At 38.4% G+C, this 12,677-nt stretch overlaps 1 protein-coding gene across 1 annotated transcript in view; it reads right to left on the bottom strand.

Annotated features, from left to right (window-relative positions):
* Nucleotides 1-12,677, bottom strand: part of LOC121387992 (ATP-dependent RNA helicase DDX1-like) — a 461,008-nt gene that overhangs the window by 429,714 nt on the left and 18,617 nt on the right. Inside the window, exons 11-12 of the mRNA XM_041519183.1 lie at nucleotides 10,601-10,654; nucleotides 7,054-7,114 (exon numbers count right to left, since the gene is read on the bottom strand). Of these exons, the coding sequence (XP_041375117.1) occupies nucleotides 7,054-7,114; nucleotides 10,601-10,654 (115 nt within the window). The remainder of the gene's footprint in view (nucleotides 1-7,053; nucleotides 7,115-10,600; nucleotides 10,655-12,677) is intronic.

The raw sequence follows: 12,677 nt of genomic DNA, 5'->3' as shown, positions 1-12,677 counted from the left end.
TGGGGGCTTTTTCCCATCCCAACCAGTGCTTCATCACTGGTACATCAAAGGACAACTATTTATCAGCTATTTTTGGATATCAAATTTTTAATTAACAAAACACTACATTTTCTCAAATATTACATGTACTTGTTAACATATACATAGCCTTGAGGTTTTTCCCATCCCAACCAATGCCCCATGATTGGTATATCAAAGACCATCTATTCATCAGCTACTGGATATAAAATACTTAATAAGAGGAAACCCACTTCATTTTTTTCATATACAGTGGACTGTCCAAACTGGCATCCGTCTTAGCTTAGTAACTGGTTTAACGTGTCCATATACCACTAGGGTTTCGAACATGCCTATCCCGAGTCCGGCCTCCGATAGGATCGGGGGTTTGACTCTGGACAGGGATAACCTAACAAATAGGGTCAATGTTGACATTTTGAATATTAATGCCAAAAGTATAAAAAAGGGGAAAATTGGGGTTAATAAGTTTTGGCTGCGCCTTTAAAATAAAATATTAACATTCCTAACCTATATAAATTATTAATATAATATAATTTCGGCGCAAATTTAGATGGGCTGATCTAAAATTAATAATAATTATTAAACAATATTCATTAAGCCCATGGGAGGTTAAGAGGAAAGGGGCTGCCAATCATATTTTGAACATTGGTGTGACCAGGTGAGGGTCGGGAGGGAGGGGAAGCCGGCCCTACATAAACCTAAGGCCGAACTGCATCGGTCTAAACCATCATTCTGTGTAAACCGGTACAGTTTTAAAGTCCTGTCTAGCTACCATTAATTTATTAGGAACAAAAGTCTGTCTACACCGGATACTGTCTATTCCAGACTTCAGATGCAAATTCAAGAACAAAAGATCGGTTTATGTAGTAATTAGCTCATCTACACCGGCACGCGATCTTACCTTTACTGTCTGCCAGTGGTCACCTTTTAAACAATGGCGGCAGTTCCCCCATACTTAGGACACCAAAGTCGTGCCTCTTCAAAAGCTTAATAAACAATGAACCACACCTGTTGTAACGGGTGTAGGTAGCAAGATAAATCAGATTATTATTTGCATGTGTTTATACGTGCATTGCAACATACTGATCTGTTTAAAATAATAAAACTATAAATTCAGACCCCCGTTTCATGTGATTTTAATCAATAAAATAATGTTATTTATTCTGCTTGTTGCTTTAAATGCATTCTGGTTTGAACATATATTTTTTATTACAGTCAATATCCCACTTTCAAAAGTCGGGACTGAACTTGTGTCCCAGCTCGCTTGTTACCGACGACCCGCCATACTTTGTTTATTGTGAGTTTGATTTGTTTCTTAGAAACAGAAATATCTTTCAGGTATACCAATTTATATTTATACCAATCACTAAAACAAGCATTGCTTAGCCATGCTTTCACAGATGTCTTACGCATAGTCCAAACCAGGGGTGGGGAAAAGCCCTTTTCTCCCGGTCTGGGACCGATTCTCGATCTCCGAAACCGAAATTATTTTTTTAAAACGTGTGTTTGCCGGTCCCACTTTTGTCATTCTTGTCAGTCCGAAGCACCTGTCCATTTCTATTATTGGAACAAATCCTTATCCGTCAAGTGGACAGGCCTGCCCAGACATCGGTATCTCATGCATGATTTAAAATAATAAATAAATAGTGGTCAATATGGCTAGTGGCAAGACGTCTGTGATTTTGAAGTCTGCCTAAGTATATATCGTCAGTCACTGAAGTCGGACCTACACTGGCTACAGTAGTGTCAATCCACAGCCACTAGGTTAGACATTAATTTTGTCAAAGTTGCTGAGCCGGTCAAGAGATTAAACAGACGTTAACAATAACACCATTCTTGGTGAGAGAGCCATCAAGGTATTACACTCCAATTAAAACAAAGGACCCAGAGTTTGCAACTGGTTACAATCAACACCTGTCAACACCTATGTACGGAGCTTTGTTGGGTCGAGTGTCCCAGTCCGAAGCAAGAGACTTTTGTGCAATACAAACTGCTTGAAACAGCATAAAATATACTGAAATAATCGATAAATGTATTTATTGTTGACTGTTCAATGTAGTCTATCCAATAATTATAAAGGATTTTAAAATTAACAAAAGGTTTCCACTTTTTTGTTAACAAGTGAGAGTAAGCAGAACAGCTACATGTACTGGTTATCACAAGAGGTCAAATTTCATCCAATCAGTGATGACGTTATTAATCTCTTTGTCTAAACATGTGCTAGCTCAGGCTGTCAAACGCTTCAACGGTGCGATCTTTTATTAATTTTCAGGACACAGTACTGAATATTCGTACTTTTTATACATATATGGGATTTAAATTCATAGCTTTTATTCCTTTTTTATATTATTTATTCCATTATGTAAAATATATACAATTTGTGGGGTTTTTTTTTATTCCTTTCCCCCCCCCCCCCCCCCCCCCCCCCCCCCCCCCCTCCGTTAATGATGACATCAAGCGGGACCGATTGACAATTTAATTTTTCCCCACGCTTAGTTAATATGACGTTTTATTTACGTTGGTATTTTCTGATCAATATACCGCAAGAACTGCAACTCTGGACGAAGTCTGTCTAAACCGGCATATTTATCGATCCCAAGTGAATCCAGTTGAAACAGAGTCCATTGTACATGTACTACTTGCTAATTAATATTTACTTGCTAATTAATATTTAGTAGCAACTACTGTTAAATATGTTTTAGAATTGTGTAGCAATTTCTGAAATTTGTGTTGCGAATCGAGATGCCATATTGAACAAAATACTCCTTGTACATTTATTACATTTATGATTTAACTGTTAACAGCAAATATCTAATTTATTCAACATAAATTTTTCAATCAATAATAGATTTTAAATTGAAAGTTAAAAAAACCATATTTCTAAAACACTGTTTTTAAATGATGATTTCTTTGTAATTATCTGATTAAAATGGATGCTCATTTATTGCATTAACAGGCTTAGCTCTGGGTGAGCAAAATATTTCGCCAAATTGTCAATTAAACTTCAAAAATTGCAGAAATCAACAGTTATCTTCTGAAAAATGCACATTATTACATCAAATTATTTAGCCAAATTAAAATAAAATTCGCTAACTGCTTTCAAAATTTGCAATTGGCGAATTTGGCTAGTGACAGATCTAACCCTGATATATCTTAATTTGCATTTGAATGTTTTCAACAGTGTACGAACACAAAAACAAAACTATAATCAATACACTTGGTTGTTTTCCCCCATTAGATTCTGAGCTGTACAGTTTTAATACATCCTCACCAAGTCTGATGACTTCGAGAACTGAAAACCAGTAAAACAATTTAATATTTCCATTATAAACACAACAGAGTTAATAGCTTAGTAATCAGACTGTTATTGTTACTGTAAATTGAAAGCAACGGTTGTCATCCATAAAAACGGCATGTTCGAGAGATCAAGCTGTGCTAAGATGATCAACCGTAAACTGGTTATCTTGTTGATGTTCAGTCTTGTGCAAAGTGAGACAAAGCCTGGTAAGATGCTAAGTGGGTCGTTTCACATTGAACATGTTGGCAACATGATGCTTATTGTTTTGACTGTGGGGGGTGGGATTTATCTCAGTCAAATTTACAAAGTCTGTTTTTCTTAAACACTGGTGTTTAAGCACTGTGAATGTACACGTATGTAGTTATACACACCTGTAATACAGTAAAACCTCTCAAGTCAGGACCCTCTGGCAACCGGAATATCTTCAAAACCGGGCGTTTTATCAGAGTCCCTCTTTAAGAACCAGTACATAATTGAACTTCTCTAAACCGGATCCCTCTTAATACCAGACATTTTTGTTGGTCAAAGGGTGTCCGGTTTATAGGGGTTTCACTGTACTACTAAAACAGGCTTTATAAATTCGTTGTGGGATTTAGCTCAGTCGGTTGAGTGCTCGCTTGACGTGCTTGCGTCATCAGAGGATGGAACCACCTCAGTGGATCCATTCAGCTGATTGTGTTTCTTCTTGTTCCAACAAGTGCACCACAACTGGTCAAAGGCCATGGTATGTGTTTTCCTGTCTGTGGGAAAGTGCATATAAAAGATCCCTTGCTGCATTAGGAAAAATGTAGCGGGTTTCCTCTGATGACTGAGTCAGAATTACCTAATGGTTGACATCCAATAGCCGATGATTAATTAATCGATGTGCTCCAGTGGTGTCGTTAAACAAAACAAACTTTTGTTTGGCTTGTGGGTTTTCTTTGTTTTTGTGTTTTTCTTTGTTTTTGTTTTGTTTTATTTTTTATTACTGGTTTGTTGTGTTTTTTAAATTTTTGGGGTTGGGTTTGTTTTTTTGAGGAGGGGTTGTACTAGAGAGCAAAAATTGTAAACAAACAAGGAAAGAATGTTTTATGTAACAATGCACTCAAAACATTTCAATTATGATTATAAATGGCATCACACATATGGTTGACGACTACACAGATAAATGAGAGAGGAAACCCGCTGCCACCACGCAATATGCTACTCTTTCTGATTAATAGCTAGGGATCGTTTATATGTAGCATCCCCACAGACAAGATAGTACATACCATGGCCTTTGTTACACCAGTTATGGAGCGCTGGCTGAAACGAGAAATAGCCCAATGATGTGGACTGATCCTAGACCATGCATCAGGTGAGTGCTTTAAGACTTAGCTACGTCCCACCCCAGTAAACAACAGCTGCTAAATCTAATAATTAAAAGAACTACAGTAGGCTATGATGCACTGAACACATTTTTATTTTATTTTATGATTGTATGACATCAGATACATTGTTAAAGACCACACATGTCTTGACAATAATTTAAATTTTTGTACGGTGACATCATTCTTTCTCTCAGCTGATAATGTTACACAAAGGAATGCATAACACCGGCCTCGGTATGGTAGTGGTTAAGCCATTGGAATTAAGGTTGGTAGGTACTGGGTTGACATCCCAGTTTCAGCTCCCACCCAGAGCGAGTTTAACGACTTAATGGGTAGGTAGGTTTAAGGTTGGTAGGTACTGGGTTGACATCCCAGTTTCAGCTCCCACCCAGAGCGAGTTTAACGACTTAATGGGTAGATAGGTTTAAGGTTGGTAGGTACTGGGTTGACATCCCAGTTTCAGCTCCCACCCAGAGCGAGTTTAACGACTTAATGGGTAGATAGGTTTAAGGTTGGTAGGTACTGGGTTGACATCCCAGTTTCAGCTCCCACCCAGAGCGAGTTTAACGACTTAATGGGTAGATAGGTTTAAGGTTGGTAGGTACTGGGTTGACATCCCAGTTTCAGCTCCCACCCAGAGCGAGTTTAACGACTTAATGGGTAGATAGGTTTAAGGTTGGTAGGTACTGGGTTGACATCCCAGTTTCAGCTCCCACCCAGAGCGAGTTTAACGACTTAATGGGTAGATAGGTTTAAGGTTGGTAGGTACTGGGTTGACATCCCAGTTTCAGCTCCCACCCAGAGCGAGTTTAACGACTTAATGGGTAGATAGGTTTAAGGTTGGTAGGTACTGGGTTGACATCCCAGTTTCAGCTCCCACCCAGAGCAAGTTTAACGACTTAATGGGTAGATAGGTTTAAGGTTGGTAGGTACTGGGTTGACATCCCAGTTTCAGCTCCCACCCAGAGCAAGTTTAACGACTTAATGGGTAGATAGGTTTAAGGTTGGTAGGTACTGGGTTGACATCCCAGTTTCAGCTCCCACCCAGAGCGAGTTTAACGACTTAATGGGTAGATAGGTTTAAGGTTGGTAGGTACTGGGTTGACATCCCAGTTTCAGCTCCCACCCAGAGCGAGTTTAACGACTTAATGGGTAGATAGGTTTAAGGTTGGTAGGTACTGGGTTGACATCCCAGTTTCAGCTCCCACCCAGAGCGAGTTTAACGACTTAATGGGTAGATAGGTTTAAGACCACTACACCGACTTCTCTCTCACTAACCACTAACAATTAACCACTAACCACTGACCCACTGTCCTGGACTGACAGCCCAGATAGCCGAGGTGTGTGCCTAAGACAGCGTGCTTGAACCTTAATTGGATTAAATCACAAAAATAAATATAAATGAAATGAATGAATGAATGAATGACGTACTACCTTGCTTACAAAATTATATAATCAACAGGTAGCAATAACCGTCTACCTTCTAAACAACAATTCCAACTAACCAATGAAATGGAAGCACGTCTAAACAACAATACCAATTAACCAATGAAATGGGAGCACGTCTAAACAACAAGACCAATTAACCAATGAAATGGGAGCACGTCTAAACAACAAGACAAATTAACCAATGAAATGGGAGCACGTCTAAACAACAATACCAATTAACGAATGAAATGGGAGCACATCTAAACAACAATACCAATTAACGAATGAAATGGGAGCACGTCTAAACAACAATACCAATTAACGAATGAAATGGGAGCACGTCTAAACAACAAGACCAATTAACCAATGAAATGGGAGCATGACTTTCTGGTTCATTGAACCAGCATTTAAGAATCTTTGACTTCAACATTTAAATGATGTTACCAACAAATGACTAGTAGTAAACTGAAGTAAAAAATTTATCATTTAATGACGCACTCAACACATTTTTATTTTACGGTTTTACGGCATCAGACATATTAAGGACCACATAGATAATGAGAGAGGAAACCTGTTGTTAGGCAATGAAATGTAATAAATTTATGTAACTGCTCATCGAGCACCATTTCAGTCGAGTGATCTTTAACTCATTCTTGATTTTACTCAAGACAAAGATGGTGTCCCTTACATCACCTGACCAATTTTTAAATCTGACAACATTTTATTGACTTACGTGATGTAGAAGAATTCTGCACATTTAAACGTCTCACCTACCATAAAAATATTCAGTGCACTGTGATGAACATCCATAGGTGCATAGATCTATAAACAAAGTTTTATTGATCTAGGATTTGTGAGACTGATCTAAACATGAAAACTTTTAAGGCAAAAGTTGACATCATTGCCACCACAAAGGCGAGACAATAAATTGTAGTGGAAGTCAAGAATTGCACAACTTACCCACTATGCGCGAGTCAATCAGACAATCCTTCGGACAAGAACTCAGAGCAGCATAATTTCCCTATAACAGAAAATAAATTACGTCTGTAAAAGAATGGAATTAATACCTTATTTCAACCATTTTTGCATAATAACAAAATTAATCTGCTGCTATTATACAATTTATTCCATTTTAATAGGATGCCATCACTGAAAAACATAACGTTATCCTTCAATAAAATGCAGGAAATGAAGTCATTATTATTGAATGTTATTATGTACTCAGGATCATAACCAAAAAAATCACACCTTGATTTAAGTATATTTTGAACTATACAAGTTGTATTGTTTGTGATTATAAGAATTCAGTTTTTTCCTCTCTTTTTGTGTGAATTTATCAATGTGTACCAGTCACATATGTACTGCATGCATAAATTCAAGATTGTATTCAATTTGTGACTGTTACACATTGATAAATTCGCAAGAAATAACCTATCTTATATACAATTAGGAGCCATTCACAAATATTTTCTGCTATCCAGTATCCCCCTTCCTTTCCTGAAAGCGTAAAAATTAAGAAAACTTGAAGTGTTTTCTCTTTTATTAATACTTATCCTAATCTCTTACTTTGGCATTTCCCCCCTTTTCCACCTTATGGTCTGAACATTCAACAGCCGAATGGCTACGAAATCTTCCGATGTACACCTTCCTATTTCCGGTCACATGGCCTCAACTTCCTTCTTTCTCCTCCGCTATACACGGTTCGAACATGTTTGTGTTTGCTCCAGCCATTTCATATTTCGTAGACATTCGGCTGTTGAAAGTTCGGACCGTAAGGTGGAAAAGGGGGGAAAATGCCAAAGTAAAAGGTCAGAATAGAGTATAAAGAAAATGTTGATTGTATAAGGGCCATCTACCTTTTGTTTTATTTTTTAAAAGCATATATGCTGACAATAACCCTCATGCCAACTTTGTGCATTCATCAAAAATGTTCAGTGTGTAAAGCGGTTCAATCTAAATGTGAACATTTCTGTTTATTCCTATGATGCATTATGATTCTTCAGGTTATGCAAAGTGATTTTAACTCTAGCAAAAAAATGAAAACAGTAGAAATGTCACATGATATTTATCTTAATGTTACATAATACATAACATAACAATGGCCTGTACAGTCTTCCAAAAATCAGGCCATAGGATTTCAAATTTCATGGGAAACACTTTTTCAGTTCCGTGCCTTGTGATCACAGGAACCCATCAGAAACTGTGTTTTTTAAATAATTATACACATATTATTTTCACTGAATAGTCAAACTCGATGTAATAATCATGGGAAACAAAAATTTGGTTCCATGATTTTACCGACATGATACTGGAAACAATCGTTTTCATGAAATCTAAAGGCTTGAAAAATCAAACTGTAACATATTTAACATCTTATAAGACAGACCTCGTTGTTTTAACGGGAGCCATCACAAAGGCTCATCATTACTCTATTGAGCCTAGTTCAAGGAGTGTAATTTTAGCTACCTTAGCATGTGAAGTTTGTTTTTGAAATAGTACCACAAAAGGAAGGAAGGAAGGAAGGAAATGTTTTATTTAACAACGCACTCAAATCATTTAATTACGGTTATATGGTGTCAGACATATGGTTAAGGACCACACAGATACTGAGTGAGGAAACCCACAGTCGCCACTTCATGGGCTACTCTTTTCGATTAGCAGCAAGGGATCTTTTATATGCACCATCCCACAGACAAGATAGTACATACCACGGCCTTTGTTACACCAGTTGTGGATCACTGGCTGGAACGAGAAATCGACGGGGGTCGATCCTAAACCACCCGCACACTGAGCGAACGCTTTACCACTGGGCTACGTCCCGCCCCCCTGGAGCTATCACAAAGGCTCACCATTACTCTATTGACCCTAGTTCAAGGAGTGTAATTGTAGCTCCCCGTAGCATGTGAATTTTTTTTTTTTTAAATAGTACCGCACAAGGATTACATATCAATGCTCAATATGATAATAGCTTAAATGACTCCACATAACCTAAGTTAGGGGAGCAATTAATTACTCCCTTAATTTTTTTTCATGAGGTCTGTAAGCTATGAAAAAAATCTAAACCAAAGTCCTTCATATGAATTCAATCATTTACAAATTAAGGGAAGTAATCCCAGAAATTACTAATCCACAGGGAGTTACTTCCACATTTATTTCACATCAACACCCAATTTTTCAGCAGAAAATATGCATGGACAGACACAAATATACAGTGCACAATGCATTGAGAAGTATGCTGAGCTATGATCCTGCTAGATCCGTCCAAAATGAAGGTCTGGTTAAAATACAAAATTCTAGCTATTATTATAATGTTCTGCCACACACCGATTTCTTTAGTGTAGACCGGCCTCAGTGGTGCCATGGTTAAGACATCAAACATAAGGCTGGTAGGTACTGGGTTCGCAGCCCGGTACCGGCCTCAGTGATGCCATGGTTAAGACATCAAACATAAGGCTGGTAGGTACTGGGTTCGCAGCCCGGTACCGGCCTCGGTGGTGCCATGGTTAAGACATCAGACATAAGGCTGGTAGGTACTGGGTTCACAGCCCGGTACCGGCCTCGGTGGTGTCATGGTTAAGACATCAGACATAAGGCTGGTAGGTACTGGGTTCACAGCCCGGTACCGGCCTCGGTGGTGTCATGGTTAAGACATCAGACATAAGGCTGGTAGGTACTGGGTTCACAGCCCGGTACCGGCCTCCGTGGTGCCATGGTTAAGACATCAGACATAAGGCTGGTAGGTACTGGGTTCACAGCCCGGTACCGGCCTCGGTGGTGTCGTGGTTAAGACATACAGACATACCGGCCTCGGTGGGTATGGGTACTGGGTACTGGGTTCACAGCCCGGTACCGGCCTCGGTGGTGCCATGGTTAAGACATCAGACATAAGGCTGGTAGGTACTGGGTTCACAGCCCGGTACCGGCCTCGGTGGTGTCGTGGTTAAGACATCAGACATAAGGCTGGTAGGTACTGGGTTCACAGCCCGGTACCGGCCTCGGTGGTGTTGTGGTTAAGACATAGGACATAAGGCTGGTAGGTACTGGGTTCACAGCCCGGTACCGGCCTCGGTGGTGCCATGGTTAAGACATCAGACATAAGGCTGGTAGGTACAGGGTTCGCAGCCCGGTACCAGCCTCAGTGGTGTTGTGGTTAAGACATAGGACATAAGGCTGGTAGGTACTGGGTTCGCAGCCCGGTACCGACCTCAGTGATGCCATGGTTAAGACATCAAACATAAGGCTGGTTGGTACTGGGTTTGCAGCCCAGTACCCGCTCCCACCCAGAGCAAGTTTTAACGACTCAGTGGATAGGTGTAAGACACCCTCTTCTCTCCCACTAACCACTAACGACTAACCCACTGTCCTGGATAGACAGCCCAGATAGCTGAGGTATGTGTGTCCAGGACAGCATGCTTGAATCTTAATTGGATATAGGCACGAAAATAAGTTGAAATAAATAAATAAATCTTTAGTGCAGTATACCAGTAACAGTTCACAATTCACCTACCTTTGGTGGATACTTAAATGGTGTGTCTCCAAAATTAAACTCAATTTCTGCATTCTGTGAAATTAAACAAAACATTGAATATTAATAAATAAAATATATTTATATATTACATAATGGCAAAAGAAAGCTGGATTTAGTCAGGGGTCAAAGGTCTGATTTACAGCTGAAATGATAATAAAGCTTAACAGTTACAATTCGTTATTAACAGGGTTCGTACACCTTTTGCAAGTTCATATTCCATGACTTTTCCATGACTCAAATAACATAATTCCATGACCATATAATAAAAAGAAACATCAAACGATTTATGGCAAAGGCGACATCGTGCCTTTGAATCTAATTTATCTAGCACTAGTCACTCCTTGTATGCCGGGTGAGTGGTCCAGCTGTCATTATAGCGATAATGACCGGGCATAACTGTCACCGTATAAAACAAGTCAAACCAGTTATTTTCTTAAAACCAATTCCCCTATAAAACAACTGTTAACTTTACTGTTACTGTTATAGAATAAAACATGTGTAACTAGTTATTTTCTTAAAACCAATTCTCGCGTAAAACAACTCTTAACTTTACTATTACAGCTATAGAATAAAACACGTCAAACCAGTTATTTTTCTAAACTCAAATCCCACGTAAACAACTGGTTTACTGGTTCTCAGCTATATCCATTATGTGTGTAATGTAATGCCGTAAATACCAGTCGTACATGACTAATTCTATGTTCCATGTGATATGCCTGAACGTAATGCGTAATAGCTATACAAATAACAGTCGTATTATTAATTCAAGCCAGAACCAGTTTGGGAATTCAAGACGATGAGCGGAATTACCAATCTAAGAATAACTTTTTTATTATTAAAATTCTTCTCTTTTTTTTTCTCTTTTTTCAGCGATATTATGATTTTCCACGACTTTCCATGGCTTTTTATTAAAAATCAGTTTTTCAGGTTTTCCAGACGTGGATTTTTAAATCTCAAATTCTATGACTTTCCATGTTTTTCATGAGGCATGCGAACACTGTATTAAATGTATTTGTGTATTTGCGTATTTATTTATTTATATATTTTCTTGTCAATAAAGAATGAATGAGTTGTATCAGTTTGAAAGTTTGACAGGTTTAATAACATAACTACAGCAGATTAATTTATTAATCATCGACTATTTGTTGTGAAACATTTGGTAATTTTGATACATAATCTTCAAAGAAAACATGCTACATTTTTTCCATTAGCAACAAGACATCTTTGATATATGCATTTTCCAACAGATCAGACAGTGCATACCACAGTATCAGTTTAAATACCACCACAAAAACACACAATTTCTAGAACTGTCTGCCAAACAACATTTTTAGCACAAATTTTAGTACAGTTGATGGTTGTCTGAGAAGACTACCTTTGTAAAATTTATAGTCACTCTTAGAAAAGGTTGCCTTGGGAGACTGCACTTTAAATTTTTAACCCTGTTATGGGAAGGAAGGAAATGTTTTATTTAATGACACACTCAACATATTTTATTTACAGTTATATGGCGTCAAACATATGGAAGGAAGGAAATGTTTTATTTAACGACGCACTCAACATATTTTATTTACGGTTATATGGCGTCGGACATATAGTTAAGGACCATACAGATATTGAGAGAGAAACCCACTGTCGCCACTTCATGGGCTACTCTTTTCGATTAGCAGCAAGGGTTCTTTTATATGCACCATACCACAGACAAGATAGCACATACCATGGCATTTGATATACCAGTTGTGGTGCACTGGCTGGAATGAGAAATAGCCCAAAGGGCCCACTGACAGGGATCGATCCCAAACCGACCGTGCATCAAGCGAGCGCTTTACCACTGGGCTACATCCCACCCCCCCCCCCTGTAATGGGATCTGTTTTGGGTTATTTTTTATCTGAAGGATATTCTCATGTTGGAGAGTACATCAACTGAAGTATTCCAGCATTGATTTTTCAAAGTCATACATTTTGCCAGTACTGACAATTTATTTGCCAATTGTTTACGGCATTTCCAAAACAAAATATAACCGTTACTTATGACATAATTTAGTAAAGAGTGAAT

The sequence above is a fragment of the Gigantopelta aegis genome, chromosome 14 (assembly GCF_016097555.1).
Source record: "Gigantopelta aegis isolate Gae_Host chromosome 14, Gae_host_genome, whole genome shotgun sequence".
Taxonomy (NCBI): domain Eukaryota; kingdom Metazoa; phylum Mollusca; class Gastropoda; order Neomphalida; family Peltospiridae; genus Gigantopelta; species Gigantopelta aegis.
The sequence above is the reverse complement of the archived record's forward strand: the minus strand, read 5'-3'. Positions and strand labels throughout refer to the sequence as shown.